This window comes from Haematobia irritans, chromosome 3 (assembly GCF_050003625.1).
Source record: "Haematobia irritans isolate KBUSLIRL chromosome 3, ASM5000362v1, whole genome shotgun sequence".
Taxonomy (NCBI): domain Eukaryota; kingdom Metazoa; phylum Arthropoda; class Insecta; order Diptera; family Muscidae; genus Haematobia; species Haematobia irritans.
In genome coordinates, this window is record NC_134399.1 from 37,412,821 (window position 1) to 37,431,447 (window position 18,627).

Here is an 18,627-nt window from a genome sequence, read left to right on the forward strand (position 1 = left end):
AACGAATTGTCGTATCGATTGGACACACTGTAAGATTCTTTACAAAACACAGATATTCCGTCCGGAAAAACTTATAGTCTGTAAGACACAGTATTTTGTAGAACATTACAATTTGTACAACAAATCTATAGATGAACGGCTGATTAGGGATGTCATCTCAATATTTGAAAATACCAATATTGTTAGTCTATACGACCCATAAGACTGTTGAGTACCAACTTAATAGTAACGAATACTCAAAAATTTTTGCAGTAATGAGTATTTGTATTGAAATAAATGCTATTTTACCAACACTATCAGACGGACACTGTCGCGAATTATTTTTCATATGGATTCATATTAATTGAATATTAATGTTGATTCCAATATATTTGCTTCTAAAACGGAATTACTTAAAACGTATAATGTGGCAACTTACTAGCAAGTTTTATTAACAATAATTGCAAAGAAATAATGAAATTTTAATGGCGAAACACACTCGTTGAAAAAGGGGGTGGATATTTTGTGGGTGGTCTGAGAATGAAATGTACTGGATTCATAAACATCTCAAGGAGGAAAAAGTAGGATCAACATTAATATCTTGAAAACCAAACTTTTTAAAGGGAACTCAATTAAGCCCGTACAATGGGGACAATAGCATCGGTGCTTCAATGGTCCTGTTCCAATTGCAATGTTATCAATCCGACGGAATCTTTAAAATGTATAAATTGTGGTTCAGTGCGCAAGAAAGATGGCACTCTGAATTCTGGTCAGAGCAACAAACCCTCCTCCGGACATGCGGGCGGAGGAAAAGAATCGTCGACACCGGGAGACAACAAGTCGCCATCTACATTGTGCAAGAGACAACAGACGCCATCACAGCTGCAATTAAACAATCTGACTCCACAGCAGACTCCACTCGTCCCACAATCATCTGAAACGGAATGTGACGATACATTGGCCAACAGGTTTGTATACTTCTTTTCCTCAACAAAAACCAATATCTTATAATGAATGTCCGAAAAAATCCCAATTAAAGATTCCTTTGTGTGATTTTTTTATTATCATGTGGTTTTGGGTACTTTTAAGTATATTATCCTTTACCCCATATTCGTTTGTGGAAAAATCGATTCGAGTGTCAGCAAACGTTATTGTTTACACGAATGTTATTGATTTTTGGGCAACAACAAAGCGAAATACGAAAAGAATTGTCAAAACTACTCTGCACATTCAAATAGAAGGACTTCAATGCCAAGTTAAAACGTCAATTGGTTTTGTTATTTTCACTGTGCGCCCTTGCAATTGAACGACTTGCTAACGAAAAAAAAAATAAGATAAAATAAAATAAATCATAAAAATATTTAGATGTTTTGTAAATACACAATGTTATTTGTGAACACGGTTTGAGTTGAAGCTTATTTACACGAGTGCATATTTCAATCAAATACATGAAGTATTCGTTTGCCGTCGTAATAATTATCTACCTTCAAACAATACAACGAATGTTTGCATAACTACCACGGAAACATTAAATTTAGTACAAATGTTCATATCAATTTACGAATCACCTTAGTGGTAGTTTGTAATATTCATTTATGCTTGAGGTAACATGATTGTCCTTGAGTTTTAACGTCATCGTTTGTATATTCAGCCTTCGCTCAGAATGGTTGCCTACATTGAAGTTATTATGGTTTCTTCCAATAATATTTCTTAAAGTTGTAAGTACATGATGCATCTCCGTCCACAGATACATTAAGGGCAAATTACTATAATTGTTATCCAATAAACACTTTGGCAAAACTTCATTTACAGTGTCACATCGATTATATAAATGAGTGTAGTTTATATTTATTATGCTCAGGTATGCAAGGAAAACTCATGTAATTTATATCTTACAAATTTAACCCTTAAGCTAAGTACTATGTTCAGTTTTCAAGCTGAAAACCAGCTTATTTTCACGGTTACATTTTTTAATCAATTAATTTTGAAATATTAAATGGTTCGCAATCAATACATTGGATATTTTCCATCCATAATTTGAAGAGACTTGATAAAAATGTTATCGTGTTCATATATATTTTTGCACTTTTTAGTGTTTTGGTGAAAAACTCGAACATAGTACTCACCTTTATTCAAAAATGTTAATGTAAACTTTAAATATTCATTCATTTACCACACAAATTCCCAATCCCTGCTCAAAAGAAAAGTGAATTGGTACAAAGTTATATATATATTTATTAATTTATTTAATCAACCACTTAACTTTAAATTTCCAATCGAATTTGGTGTATTTATGGTTTACTGGACACGAGAGAACGAGTTTAAAACTAACTAAACTATTCACGCTATACACGAAAGTTTTAGCTTTAGCAATATATAAAGGTTTTTATATAGATAAAGGAGAGTATTAAGTTCGAGTATAGCCGACAAAATCAAATATAAATCTGTAGAACTTTGTGGGGAATGGGAAAAGTTACCGTGAAAAAATGGCTAATTTAGGACGATAATTCGAAATTAAAAACCGCTTTAACGGATAAAATGCTGTCTAATCTTAACCCTTATATTATGTTGGGGTCAGTTGATGACCCATATGGTATTTTTCATCAGCGCATTTCTTACTGTTGGAATATAATTAAAAGTATGTTGACAAAATTTTCTACAGAAATAAATTTTTTACAAAATTTTCTATAGAAATAAAATTTTGACAAAATTTTCTATAGAAATAAAATAAAAAAGTTGGATCCGTTCAGAATAAAATATTCCCCACGTTCCAATAATCTTAATCGCTAGTCGCAAGATTTTGATTTTTTATCGAGCGAACTCTTGTTGAGTATGACTTAAATCCATTTTGTATTCAAATTCCACATAAATGAGAATATTAGTGAAAAGTTTTACATAGCTTTTGTGGTTTGAGTAAAATGGAGATAATCTCTAAAAACCTACGAATTTTCAGAAACTTCGTAAATGTTGACTTACTTTAAACGATTAATTGCTCGATATGCACTAAAATTTTAAATTTAATGGCTTTTAGATAAAATTCGTAAAACACCTGTATTCCCATTCCCTAATAACCTACCCTAATTAGATATATATTTCTTATCTTTTGTACTTTTTATCAAGGACACAAATCATATTCAAATGATAAGACCTCAAATATAGAAAAACCATAGTAAATAATTGAACGGAATTTTCATATTTTAGGAATGAATACAAACGCGTCTATAAGTCATTACTTAGAGGTTGTCTCAAACGACCGCATCGGAATCAACAACATCTGCCAGCAAATTGTGTAGATTGTGAAAATACTCGAAAATATGTAAAAAATTCCATAGAATTGTTTCATCATTTTTCTAATCCCTCATTAAATCGTCGCTGGGTGTGTGATAAATGTGACACCGATAATAATTCAGTGACCTGGCATTGTTTGATCTGCGATACGGTTAGCTATTTGGCACCTATATACAAAGAAACATTGAATCATCGAAAATTATCGCAATACAAACAGTCAAGCTTTGACGGAGGACAACATCCCGATGGCAAATCAAAGCGTAATGATAAGAAAACGCCATACTTTCGTAGAACCCAAAGCTTGACATCGGACAAATCATTTTCCTACCGGAGTTGTCACATATGCTTTGTCAATAATCGCAAGGATATTTTCAACTTACCAGAAACCTTTATGCATAAATATTCATCAGCAAGTGGAGCTCCGAGCTCAGACGAAATATTTGGTGAGTTAATATATAAAATTATTTCTTTCCTATATAGTAAGTGTAGTGAATGTGGTTTTGCGGGTAATGTGGTATGGTATTTTTTTTTCAATTGAAAATTTACAACATATAAACAAATACAAACTGTACCACATTACCTGCACAGAAATAAATATCACCAAAATATTTCCAATTAAACAGTTAATTGAAAATATGATCAATTGAAAGATTAACTGATTCGATTAACTTTTTTTAATTAAATATAAAAATATATTTTGGAAAAAGTAGTTCATTTTTATTCAAATCTGAAGAAAAATCCAACTATATTTATAATCGGAAAATTCATAAGAAAATATGAACTCTTGTAAAATAACAAGAAAATTACTTCATATAAAGGAAAAATTGTTTTGTTTTTTACTTCAGTCTTTATTGGTTTTTATTTCAGCTTATTAAAACTACAAGAGTAGCTTGGAGAAAAAATATGTTTGTCAAATTGATTTGGAAAAAGCCCTTTACACTACAGTATGGTTAGATGGACGATCGTTTCGAAACTGGCACATTTCTCATCAGCATCCTCGACTTGCAGAGAAACAATCAACCAATTTTCAGAATAAATTCGGGTGTAAAATATATTTCCTAAATCTGGTGTACATCTATATGTACGCCCGATATGGGAGCTTTATCTAATCTGAATAGATTTTAATTTTGCTCTCAGTGCGAAATTCCAACTAAATCGGAATCTATGTTTTGCCTCCGATGCGAATATGAATCAAAATTGGGCGTAAGATATATATGGGAGCTATATCTAAATATGAACCGATTTTAATCATACTTGACGATATTATCAGTTGTACTTTTTGTTCGAAAATTGAAGCAAATCAAAGTGAACCTCTGGCCTCTGGGGCCATATATGTGCATAGATATATATGGGAGCTATAACTAAATCTAAACCGATTTCTACTAAATTAGGCATGCATAGTTAGAATCTTAAATCTACTATCCAGGGCTGTGGAGTCGGAGCCGAAGTCGGAGTTTTGGAGTTAGAGTCTGAAGATTTTGCTGGAGTCGGAGCCGGAGTCGTAAAAATGTTGTTCGACTCGGACTCGGGCGACTTCATAGCTTTGAAACTAAAGAAATATTTCGACAAATTAGATTCCATTAGGGGTTTTAATCGAACGACGAAAAACGAAGTACTGGATTTCAGGCCATTCAAAGTGTATTTATATGGGTGAAAATTCACGATGATGAATTGATCATTTTTAACATATTAAACTACACATTTATGACCCTATGTATACTCTTGATAAAGGTACAATTTTAAGACAATATAGCAATAATATGGCAGGCATGTCGAGTTCGAAGACGGGCCATACCGGACAATTTGGTGATATAAAGGGTGATTTGTTAAGAGCTTGATAACTTTTTTAAAAAAAAAACGCATAAAATTTGCAAAATCTCATCGGTTCTTTATTTGAAACGTTAGATTGGTCCATGACATTTACTTTTTGAAGATAATTTCATTTAAATGTTGACCGCGGCTGCGTCTTAGGTGGTCCATTCGGAAAGTCCAATTTTGGGCAACTTTTTCGAGCATTTCGGCCGGAATAGCCCGAATTTCTTCGGAAATGTTGTCTTCCAAAGCTGGAATAGTTGCTGGCTTATTTCTGTAGACTTTAGACTTGACGTAGCCCCACAAAAAATAGTCTAAAGGCGTCAAATCGCATGATCTTGGTGGCCAACTTACCGGTCCATTTCTTGAGATGAATTGTTCTCCGAAGTTTTCCCTCAAAATGGCCATAGAATCGCGAGCTGTGTGGCATGTAGCGCCATCTTGTTGAAACCACATGTCAACCAAGTTCAGTTCTTCCATTTTTGGCAACAAAAAGTTTGTTAGCATCGAACGATAGCGATCGCCATTCACCGTAACGTTGCGTCCAACAGCATCTTTGAAAAAATACGGTCCAATGATTCCACCAGCGTACAAACCACACCAAACAGTGCATTTTTCGGGATGCATGGGCAGTTCTTGAACGGCTTCTGGTTGCTCTTCACTCCAAATGCGGCAATTTTGCTTATTTACGTAGCCATTCAACCAGAAATGAGCCTCATCGCTGAACAAAATTTGTCGATAAAAAAGCGGATTTTCTGCCACTGATTTTGGTAATAAAATTCAATGATTTGCAAGCGTTGCTCGTTAGTAAGTCTATTCATGATGAAATGTCAAAGCATACTGAGCATCTTTCTCTTTGACACCATGTCTGAAATCCCACGTGATCTGTCAAATACTAATGCATGAAAATCCTAACCTCAAAAGAATCACCCTTTAGCACTTATATATAAACCCATCTTCCGATTTGTTTTACGAAATTTTCCCAGTCTAAAATTTTCATAAGAATTGTCAGAAATTTTGAATTTTGAGTAGATTTGAGATCCATAAACAAATGCGGAAAATTCCCGTCGGCCCAGATTTTGTATATGGAGATATTTACTTGAGAAATCTCCATATACACCCGATGTCCTTGGCAGCTATAATTTTAAATTAAACCTCTACCAAACTGCCATCTGAGCCGGTCTTTTGGGAGAAACTTTGTTTCGTCAAAGACTGATTTAGATTTATATAGATTTATCGACTTATATGACCCCAGAAGCCAGAGTTTTACCCTAATTTGCTTAAAATTTTGCACGAGAAGAACAATTAGTACTATAGTCAATTGTGCCAAATTTTATTGAAATCGGTTCAGATTTAGATATAGCTCCCATATATATCTTTCGCCCGATTTACACTCATATGACCACAGTGGCCAATCTTTTACTCCGTTTTAGTTGAAATTTTGCACAGGGAGTAGAATTAGCATTGTTACTATGCGTGCCAAATTTGGTTGAAATCGGTTCAGATTTAGATATAGCTCCCATATATATGTTTATCCGATTTCGACAAAAATGGTCAAAATACCAACAATCTCCTTGTAAAATCGCCACTGCTTAGTCGAAAAGTTGTAAAAATGACTCTAATTTTCCTAAACTTCTAATACATATATATCGAGCGATAAATTATAAATAAACTTTTGCGAAGTTTCCTTAAAATAGCTTCAGATTTAAATGTTTCTCATATTTTTTTTATTAACATTGTGTTCCACCCTAGTGCATTAGCCGACTTAAATTTTGAGTCTATAGATTTTTTTGTGTTTTTGTAACTTCATATTCTGGAGATTGTTGTTATCTACCCATATTTTGATGTGGTCTCTATATGGCTTCGTGTCGTATTTTAATTTATTGGCCCGAAATTAGAATGTATAGTTCTTTACACCCCTAAATGAAGAATACTTAAATCGGTCTATTTTTGAACACTACACCTTAAAATTACAATTGGAATACTGTTAAAATGAGGTTTGGGTACACCACCTGGAGTGGACTGCGGAGTCGGAGTCGAGGCTACTAAGAAATGCTGGAGGCGGAGTCGAGCAAAATTGACTCGACTCCACAGCCCTGATACTATCTCTGCAAAACTTTGGCTCTTGTGGTCATAAGAGTGTAAATCGGCCCAAAAGATATATATATGGCAGTCATAACTAAATCTGAACTTATTTCAACCAAATTTGGCATACTTGGCGATGCTATCAATTGTACTCCTTCTAGAAAATATGAAGCAAGTCAATATGCAACTATAGCTTCAGGGGACATATAAGTGCATATCCGGGGTAAAATATATATTAACCGATTTGGCTGAAATTTTGCAGATTTTGTGGGATATACGAACGGACATCGTACCACATGTTTACCATGTACATAGTAAAAAAATAAAGACAATGTTTCCATTCACATTTCATTGTTTCCGAGGAAAACATTTTCCGAGGAAAACAAGTACGAAATGCAAAATGAGAAAGTGAAAGTCTTCTAAAGGGTGATACGGTCAAAATTTGGTCAAGGGAAAACGCGTGTAAATCGGTGAAATCGTTTATTTAAAAAATAAAATTAAATTTCTTTTTCAAGTTCAATTAGTATAAAATTCAGGAAAAATATTCAGTTAGGCTTTCGCTTTTCCAAATCCGAATTGCCGGGCCTCACGCTTGACACCTGCCATCAGATTTTGTACAGCCACCTTGTCCACCTTCTTCGCCGCAGAAAGCCAGTTTGCCTTGAACTGCTGCTCGTCCTTAGCAGTTTTTTGGTCTTCTTTAGGTTCCGCTTGACAATAGCCCAGTATTTCTCAATTGGGCGGAGCTCTGGCGTGTTGGGAGGGTTCTTGTCCTTGGGAACCACCTGCACGTTGTTGGCGGCGTACCTACATGGCCTTTTTACCGTAATGGCAAGATGCCAAATCCGGCCAAAACAGTACGGAACAACCGTGTTTCTTCAGGAAAGGCAGCAGACGTTTATTCAAACACTCTTTTACGTAAATTTCTTGGTTGACAGTCCCGGAAGCTATGAAAATGAAAATGACTTTGACAGTTTTATGTGCTTGAAAATATCTGCTACCTTTCCCCTTCCTTTTGCCGTATAAAACTCCTGTCCCGGAAGCTGCTTGTAGTCGGCTTTGACGTAGGTTTCGTCGTCCATTACCATGCAGTCAAACTTCGTCAGCATCGTCGTGTACTGCCTCCGGAATCGCGCTTTGGCCGTTGTATTTTTTTTATCATCGCGATTTGGAGTCACTACCTTCTTGTAAGTCGATAGTCCGGCTCGTTTTTTGGCTCGATGCACGGTTGTAGACGATACACCCAGCTTATTTGCGGCATCTCGGAGAGAGAGGTTAGGGTTTCGCTTGAAACTACCGGCAACTCTCTTTGTCGTCTCAGCGGCTTCCGGTTTTCGATTTCCCCCCGATCCAGACTTCCTGGCTGTCGACAAACGTTCCCCAAACACTTTAATTACATTTGTAACGGTTGATTTGGCAACTTTTAGCGATTTTGCCAGCTTTGCGTGCGAGTAGCTCGGATTTTCGCGGAGCGCGAGCAAAATTTTGATACGCTGCTCCTTTTGCTTGGACGGCATTTTGACAACTGAAGAGTGAATTCCAAAATCAAAATAGGAGCAACATTCTACACACACACACCTTCAAAATGAGGGGTGTTTTTTAAATGCAAAATTGAAAGAAATACGTCAAGTTTATATTGACCAAATTTTGACCGTATCACCCTTTACAGACAAAAAAACTTGTGATTCAATCACGAAATTAATTGATCTAATTAATTTTTTAATTGAAATGTCTTCAATCACGGAGCAAATGATAGCTTTAATTGGGCATAATTGGATCATTACAAATTTCAATTATTTTTTAATTGATTAATTAAAAATTTAGGTTAGGTTAGGTTAGGTGGCAGCCCGATGTATCAGGCTCACTTAGACTATTCAGTCCATCCTGATAACACATTGGTGAACTTCTCTTTTATCACTGAGTGCTGCCCGATTCCATGTTAAGCTCAATGGCAAGGGACCTCAGTTTTGTAGCCGAGTCCGAACGGCGTTCCACATTACAGTGAAACCACTTAGAGAAGCTTTGAAACCCTCAGAAATGTCACCAGCATTACTGAGGTGGGATAATCCACCGCTGAAAACTTTTTGGTGTTCGGTCGAAGCAGGAATCTAACCCACGACCTTGTGTATGCAAGACGGGCATGCTAACCATTGCACCACGGTGGCTCCCTATGATGTTGATTGCAAAATTCAATTAATTTTTATTTAAAAACGTAACTTTTTTATTACTTTCTTTGACTTTGACAATTATCATGAAGCTCCGTTAGTGCTACGTTAGCTAACGAAATTTCAAACCGTAATATGGACATATCTGTCATCTTGCCTATATATTCGATATTCCAGTTAGGAATATAACTGCTGAAAATATTTCAGTTAAAGTTCACCGGAGAAAATATATTTCAAATTTTCTGTTAACTGGCAGTTAAAACCTAACAGGGCTATATGAAATTGTCCGTTAGTGTTTTTAGTTTAACTAAAAAGTTAGTTGTATTAATAATGCATTGATCATCTATGGTGGGCATTCAATTAATTTTTTAATTAAATATTCAATCATTGACATAATTAATTTAATGTTTCTATCTTGATTAAAAAAATGTTTGTATCAATTAATTTTTTTATTTGGAAAAATTTTCAAATTCAATAAAATTTTTAATTGGAAATATTTTGGTGATATTTTTTTTTCTGTGTATATATATTACATTAAAGCAATCCTACTAAATTAGTATGCTACTACTTGGTATAATAAGAGAGATAGTCTCTGTTCCTGTTTTTCTTATATGTGTTTTTTTTTTCTTCTAGACAATTCTGTTTTTAAAATAAAAGTTTCTTATAGACACACATTCATTAGAAAATTCTTATAGGAGATTATGTCATAATTTTTTTTTTTTAATAAAAATTAAATTAAAAAAAGTGTGTCTACAATTTTAAAATAAAAATAAATTTAAAGAAAGTGAGTTTATACTTTTCAAAATATACTTATAAGTACATAGGCATGATCTTGGAGGATACAAAAATATCAAATAATACACAATTTAATCAAATTGTATGTTATTAGATGTGTCTTTGCTCAAATCTAACCATTTCAAATTAGATCCATCTATTATCCATTAATTCGCTAATTGTTTAGCAACTTAAAAATAAATGCTTATATCCTACCTTACATATATGTTCCTTTTTTCTCACAAATAATAAATTAAAAGTGTAAAAATATACTTGAAGACAATTATCAAAACTTGCATAACATGAAATCTTCTAAACCATTTACACACTCAGAAAAAATATATCATGGATTTGATTCAAAATTTAATGATCCAATATAAAGTAATTATTTCCGAACAAAATTTTCATTTATATATTCAATTGGAAATATTAATTTATTAAATTAAAATTTTTAATTGGATATTTATAGTTTTAATTGAAAACTTAAAAATTTCCAATAGATTTCTAAACTGACTTTTTAATTGCATTAAGTTAATCCGATTAACCTTCATTTTCATGAAGCTTCGTTAGTGCTATGTTAGCTAACGAACTTTTAAACGATACTATATATGTCATCTCGTCTATATGTTCCATATGTCAGTTAGGAATTTAAGTGCTGAAATTTTTTAATTACACTTAATCGGAGAGAAGATATTTGCAATTTTTGTTACGGAGAGCTATATGATAATGGCCGTAAAAAGTTAATTGTATTAGTTAATGTTTTAATTGATTATGGTTTCAACTTCAATCAAAATTTTAAATGAAAATATTTTGGTGATATTTTTTCTGTACGCATTGGGCAAAATCGGGTTGTACATCTAAATGAAGCTATACCCACATCAGAGTCTATATGACCGATTTCTCCAACTTTAATTATTTCATTTTACAAACGAGTTTAAGTGGCTATATTCGGTTACAGACATACTCGTCATAGAGAAAATACATTAAATTTGTCTTAAAATAAAAAGAATTAGGACTACAATCGAAGACTGCAAACGTTGACATATAGCTTAGATTAAATAAATGAATTGGAAACTACTACTATAAACTATCTTATTTGCAACTACACCCTTTCTTCCAGCTCCCCTATTCCTACACAGAAACAAATATTTTTTGTCTTCAATCACGAAATTCCATTAAAAAATTCACTGTTACAATTAATTTTTGTGATTGATTTTTTTTTCAATTAAAAAATTGTTGAACCAAATAGCCTTTTAATTGAATGTTTTTTTTTTTTCAATTAAATTCAATTAAAATTTTAATTGGAAAAATTTTGGTGATATTTTTTTCTGTGTATAAGGTGTCATTCCCTGATATTATTTTACCAAAATTTTTGTAATTTACACTTTTAAGCTTTATCCGTATTTGGTATTTCAGTGTCAGAACAACCATTTTTACTGGTTTTTACATAAAAGCAGGAGTTACTAATCCAATATATGGTATTTGGAAGCTAATTCGACAAGGCCTTAAAATTAACATTATATCTGAATTAAACTATTATATATTTTTTAAATAATCTTGTGTTATCCCAAATCTGTAGGAAGAACTTTTGAGCAGTTACCACCATTACAACAACAATCGTCGAGACGTTTAAATCAATTAGTGGGCGGCAAAGATACAATTTGTCGAAAAAACAATCAAAGCCAGAATCGTGAACCGAAATGTAACTTCACCATTACCACATTGTCCCGTACAAATAAAGTAGACGATGTTAGCAAGAAATTTACCATTCCACGCAATAGTGTGTTCATCGCAGTCAATGATTGTTGGGCTACACAAGAATTAGATTCGAATACGCATCAAGCTGCTGGTAGTTCCAGTGGAAATGAGGAGAAGAGAAGACACCGCCAACCGGTGATAAAGGCAGAATCATTGCCACAATATTGTGATAGAACCGATAGCATTGAGCGGAAATCTCTGCAGAGACGTGGTTCAAACGAAACAAGTAGCTCCAGCGGCATATGCTATGCAACATTTAGCAAAGGCATGTATAAACCACAACATATTTATGAAAATGATTGCATTATACAAAGAACGTCCATCGCTAATCGCGGTGTTGTTGGTGGTGGTGGTGCTGGAGGGGCATGTGCAACTGTTCTACCCTGTGCTGATGAGACAGGTGACAACACTACTGCCGCAAATGCTCCAAATCATCCTCTGTATGCTGTGGTCAATAAAAATAACAAATCAAAAAATAAACAATCAAATGAATTTCAAGTGATATCGGCATTGCAACAGCAAACCCACTCTCCAAATGATCAAAGTCAAACAAAGACCGCTACAACAGCAACGCATTTATTAAACAACAACAACAACCATCACAATAACAATATCAATCTTAATGTTAAATTAAGAACTCCTTCCAGTTCTACTACTTCCTCCAGCAGTACATCTGATATCATGGGCAATATGTTACAAACAGATTCAACCATTTTGGAACCGAATAGTGGCAACGCTGGTGGTCTAGCCGCTGGTGGACATCGGCTGGATCATCAACATCACCATAACCAGGGAGGAGGAGTAGTCAATAAACCAACGCATATGCACACACCTAATAAATATGACCCAGTCTTAACAACGACCATTACATCAGATGCTTTGAAGAGCGACAGTAATGCCGAACATTCTATATATGCCAAAGTATGGAAGGGTCCCCGAAAAACGAGTGAATCAAAAATGTATGAATGATTTTGGTGAATTGCAAATGCCTAACAATCTTTTCCGTTATTTTTTTTTAACACTTCAATATTTTTTTCTTAACGGTTTTGTAATTAATTCTATGAAAGTTAAAATAAATTTTTGTTTTAAAATTTTATGTTTTTGTTTTTCTATTTTTTATACTCATACTCTAATTGGCAATTTTTTTCTATTACCACTAACAACCGTATCACTATAATCTTTTCTATTTTTTCGAACAAGGTGGTATTTTAGTAATAAAAGAATAATGTTTTAAATTTTTTTTAGATCAATTGTACCATCAACCTCCAATAGATGCGGAGAAAACATTGGCGCTCCAGTTGCAGCTACACGTGTTGACAATAATTCAATTCCAAATTCACGTCGAATGTGGACTTGTACAAACTGTTCCTATGCATACAATCGTATGTGGACTGAACGCTGCGAAATATGTGAAAACCTTCGAACTCAACCATCTTTAACGCAGCCCAATTTAATAACTGTTACCAAAACTGATATTAGTACGACTGGTAAGTTATTGTTTTTTTATATGCATAATTGAATTGATTTATCCTACTAAGAGGCGATTTAGCTCCAAATCTGTAGGATTGTCCATTGAATATTAAATAAAATTAGTTCCACTCTGGATTAATTTTAATTCCAAAACATGAAAGATTTTTTAATATGAAAGCAAACCAATTGACTACCTTATGCACTACCAGTAAACGACTTGTGAGCTACTTTAAAATCTTTTCTTAATTACACACCCAATTTTTTAGCCTTCTAAAGCGTTCTTGAATCTAATTTTTGTTAGATGAGCTAGCAACTCGTTACAAATGTTAGTTTATATTTACAAAAAATTTGAGCCTTATAAATATAAAATACAATCTTATGCATGATTCAATCGGTAGGAGCGTTTTGCACACGATACACTTGGCTTAAGTGATGAACCAATTTTTAAGTTTAGAAACTAAAAGAAGTCTCTGGTTAGGGTTTCCCAGATCGGGAGTGGTCTGGAGGTAAGTCGGGTTGGTTTAGCTGGCCCTTGGTTGCAAATTGGACATACGTCAGCTACGCTGCTATCAGTGATAAGTAGGAATTGATGCGGCTGCACTTGCCTGATCTTAATTGGACTAAAACTACCCTAGTCTGCCGTGGGAGGTCTCTTTCCTCCGGTGCTATGGGCGGTGGTCGGACTCCGAGAACAGGATTAACCTTGTAGCTTCTCACCGCTACATCTACAGTATCCTCATGAATTCTGTTCAAACCTGTCTGGTACGCTGCTTGATCTAGAGGTTCTCCTTAGTAGCGTTGGATCTCGCGCTCTATATGTTGTATATCAACCCTTAACAGTTTGGCTGATAAGTCTAACGAAGAAAAACGCATTTCAAAATTCCTTTTCCCTTCAAGAGCGATACAACGATTATAACGACCTTCCAATTTTTTGATAGCATTTTGGTAGTACTCCAAAATGCGAAATCAATGATGCGAATGGTTAAAAATAGCTTCCGAACTATGACAAGCCCATGTGAAATTCATTGCTTCTAAGCCACTCCCGAATCCAAAAAGACCATTTTCTCTGCTTTTTTGGCTACGCTTTTTTTTTTTTCTAGGTGATAACGGAAGGAGTCTGATCGACTACCTAGAATGGTTCCATGTAAATATTGTTTCAAGTTCTATTGTTTTTTTTTTGTTTTTAACAAGGTTGCCATATTTTACTTAAAGTATGTTAAGGTCCCCTTTTCAAATAAATCTACAATAGAAAATAAATGTATGTTATAAGAGAGATAATTTGTAACTTTATTTCAGATAACTTGCCAAGATCAAATGATCCAATTACAACATGGACATGCAAAAAATGCACTCTAGTGAATTCGACTAAAGATCACGCATGCGTTGTATGTGGTGGCTCTAAATTGAAAAGCATATCTTCTATAGAAGACATGACTTTGCGTAAAGGGGAGTTTTGGACGTGCTCACAATGTACTCTTAAGAACTCTCTGGCTACAGGTGTTTGTAGTGCTTGTAAGGCTGTTAGATCACTGCCAATTGAAGGTGAAAGGGAACGTATGGTTGGCCCAATTCCAGAAGGTAAAGGTTTCATCTGATTTTAGGATTTCAGTTATAGAATTCCCATCTTCTTATTCCGCAGAGACGCAGCGACATTTAAACCATTCTGGTGGTAACGTCTTCATTCCGGATGCCATATCCCCTGGTATGGGAGCGCATAGGACCCCATCAAACATTATTACTCCAACTACAAACTTACAACTTCCGCCTATACGCACCTCAAGAAGTCCATCACCCCGTCAAAATCGGACCTCTTCCGGGGCTATACCCAAGCGTCACAGTACTGGTGGTTCTGGAGTCATCGTACCACGAAACACATCAGTATCATCATCCTCCAGCAGTAATGCATTTAGTAGTAGCAGCCACCAGATGTTACAGCATCGCCATAGTTCGAGTGGAAGTGCTGGCAACGGTGTAAAGACTTGGCAATGTCCTGCCTGCACATATGATAACTCTTCCGCCTCGGTGGTATGCGAAATGTGTTCTAGTCCTAGAGGTCTGGTTAACAATATAACAAAAATGGCATTATTGCATAAAACGAATAGACATTCTGCCGAATTGCAGCAAGAGAGCAAATTGATGGAGAACTTACGCAGAATAGAGGAAGCAGAAGCTCTACATAAATGGGAAAATATTATCCAATATTGTCGTGACAATAATGAACTTTTTGTTGATGACTCTTTTCCACCAGCCCCAAAGAGTTTGTATTATAATCCACAGCAAAGTATGGCCGAAGGAAATCCTGTAGTTCAATGGAGAAGGCCACATGAAATTAATTGCGATGGCGGAGCATTTCCTCCTTGGGCTGTGTTTCGAACACCATTACCATCTGACATATGCCAAGGAGTATTGGGGAATTGCTGGCTTCTTAGTGCATTGGCTGTGCTAGCTGAGCGTGAAGATCTCGTACGAGAAGTTTTGGTCACAAAAGAGATTTGCCCTCAAGGTGCTTACCAGGTTCGTTTATGCAAAGATGGAAAATGGACAACGGTATTAGTAGACGATCTATTGCCTTGCGATAAGCGGGGCCACTTGGTCTACTCGCAAGCAAAACGTAAACAATTGTGGGTGCCGCTCATAGAAAAAGCAGTGGCTAAGATTCATGGGTGTTACGAAGCATTGGTGTCTGGTCGCGCTATAGAAGGCCTAGCAACATTAACAGGGGCGCCATGTGAGAGCATACCATTGCAGGCGAGTTCTCTCCCCATGCCCAGTGAAGATGAATTGGACAAAGACCTTATATGGGCGCAACTTCTCAGTTCTCGTGGGGTAAGATTTCTCATGGGGGCAAGTTGCGGTGGCGGTAATATGAAAGTAGACGAAGACGAATACCATCGAAAAGGTCTTAGACCTCGCCATGCTTATTCAGTTCTTGATGTCAAAGACATACATGGTCATCGTTTACTAAAACTACGAAATCCCTGGGGACACTTTTCCTGGCGGGGAGACTGGTCAGATGACTCTGATTTATGGACTGATGACTTGAGGGAAGCCCTAATGCCCCATGGGGCATCTGAAGGTGTCTTTTGGATCTCATTCGAAGACGTTTTAAACTATTTCGATTGCATTGACATCTGTAAAGTACGATCGGGTTGGAATGAAGTTCGGCTAAAGGTAAAAACCGTTTAGAAATGTTCCATAAACCGAAATATTCAATTATTTTATTTGCATTTAAATATCCAGGGAACCCTACAGCCTTTGTGTTCAATGTCCTGTGTTCTACTAACAGTACTAGAACCGACTGAGGCAGAGTTCACATTATTTCAAGAAGGTCAACGAAATTCTGAAAAATCCCAACGGTCTCAATTGGATTTATGTGTTGTAATTTTTCGAACACGTTCACCAGCATCGCCCGAAATTGGACGATTGGTTGAACATAGCAAACGCCAGGTTAGTATAGTACGAGCAAAATCTAAATTCCGTCTATATATTTCGAACGGTTTGCAGGTTCGCGGTTTTGTTGGCTGCCATAAAATGCTGGAACGTGATATTTATTTACTTGTTTGTTTGGCATTTAACCACTGGCATACTGGCATGGAGGATCCCCATCAATATCCTCGTTGCATACTAGCTATCCACAGTTCGAAACGTTTACTCGTCGAACAAATAACTCCGCCACAACATCTATTAGCTGATGCCATTATAAGCTTAACACTAACCAAGGGCCAACGTCACGAAGGCCGTGAAGGCATGACTGCTTATTATTTGACCAAGGTCAGTTTAACTATATAACCAAAAACAAAATAACATTAATTCATCATTTCCATAGGGCTGGGCGGGATTAGTGGTAATGGTAGAGAATCGTCACGAAAATAAATGGATACATGTGAAATGCGATTGTCAGGAAAGCTATAATGTCGTTTCCACAAGGGGAGAATTGAAAACCGTTGATTCGGTACCACCACTTCAGAGGTAATAAATTTACCTAGAAAAATTCTAAAGAACTGCAATGACGCCATCTATTTCTTTTTCAGACAAGTTATAATAGTTCTCACACAACTGGAAGGCAGTGGAGGATTTAGTATTGCCCACCGTCTAACACATCGTTTGGCAAATTCCAGAGGTCTGCACGATTGGGGTCCCCCCGGTGCAACTCATTGTCCACCAATTGAAAATGTTCACGGTTTACATGCACCTCGTCTAATCACATAAAGGAAAGCCCGAAAAAATGTCACTACTTCTAGTCGTCAAATATCACAATGTCTCATTACTGACCCATTTATCCCATTCAGAAATGCTCGAACATTTTCCATCACAAACACAACACAACCAAAAAATAAATTAACTGAAAAACAAAAAAAACCAAAAAGATCAACAAACACATGGTAAAAAGAAGATAAGTTAGTCTGTATGTATTTGATTATAATTATAACTGTAGGTACATTACGCTCTATGACATGATAATGTTTATGATTTAAATGTGTTTTTAGTTCATTACTAAATAAAAAACAATGTAAGTATATGAAGTGCCGCCCTTCCATCTTTTACTTGAAACAAATATTTTACAAAATGAAATTGGTTGGTCTATACAAATCTCGTACGAGAAGTTTTAGACGCGAAAGAGATTTATCCTCAAGGTGCTTACCAGGTTGCATCATTTAATTGAAACTATTATTTTACAAAATGAAAGTGATTCGCCTATCCAAATCTCGATATTATCTAACGTAAAAATTTACCCGAATTTCGTTTGCGTGCCGATAACACAGTTTCAACTTGTATTATGGGAGCAAAATGTAAACAACCGATAATATCGTCTCACGAAATTCTCGTTAGCAAATTGTAGTGTAGTGTACCTGGCTTCACAGTAAATTAAACAAGGGCATAATGGCGTTTACGTTGGTTCTCCTCGGAAGGTTGTGAGTAAACCAAGATGATATGAGACGAAAAGAGCCGGAATTGAGGCTTTTAATTGGCATTATGACTGGACATAATGCACTTGGAAAACATGTGGTAAAAATGGGCGTTAAAGACGATGACATTTGCAGATGGTGCATTCCTGTGCCTGTACTGAGATAGCGTAAAGCTAGCGTAAGCTCCAGTTTATCACAATTTTTAAACTTTTTGGTGCGATTCGAATGCTCTATTTTTTAAGGCCGGTATGCACCTCTAGCGAAAAATTTCATTCCTATAAGAAATGCATTGCTATTTATGCTAACGAAATTTTCGGTAGCGTTCAATTTCGTAAGCTGGTACGCACCTCTAATGAAAATAACAGGGTTGTCAAAAGCATATTTTGGCA

General features: G+C 35.5%; 1 protein-coding gene across 2 annotated transcripts; it reads left to right on the top strand.

The window, feature by feature from the left end:
• The first annotated feature begins 288 nt into the window (after positions 1-288).
• sol (calpain 15 small optic lobes) lies at positions 289-17,854 on the top strand. Of its 2 annotated transcripts, none has more exons than XM_075300821.1 (10): positions 289-947; positions 3,181-3,710; positions 11,683-12,820; positions 13,107-13,348; positions 14,628-14,909; positions 14,971-16,502; positions 16,572-16,778; positions 16,836-17,102; positions 17,158-17,300; positions 17,363-17,854. In XM_075300821.1, the coding sequence occupies exons 1-10, from the start codon at positions 625-627 to the stop codon at positions 17,538-17,540; spliced, it is 4,842 nt and encodes a 1,613-aa protein (XP_075156936.1). In that variant the 5' UTR covers positions 289-624; the 3' UTR covers positions 17,541-17,854. The 2 variants fall into 2 exon arrangements, with proteins under 2 accessions (XP_075156936.1, XP_075156937.1); XM_075300822.1 differs by lacking the exon at positions 289-947 and adding an exon at positions 1,818-1,840.
• The last annotated feature ends 773 nt before the right edge of the window (positions 17,855-18,627 follow it).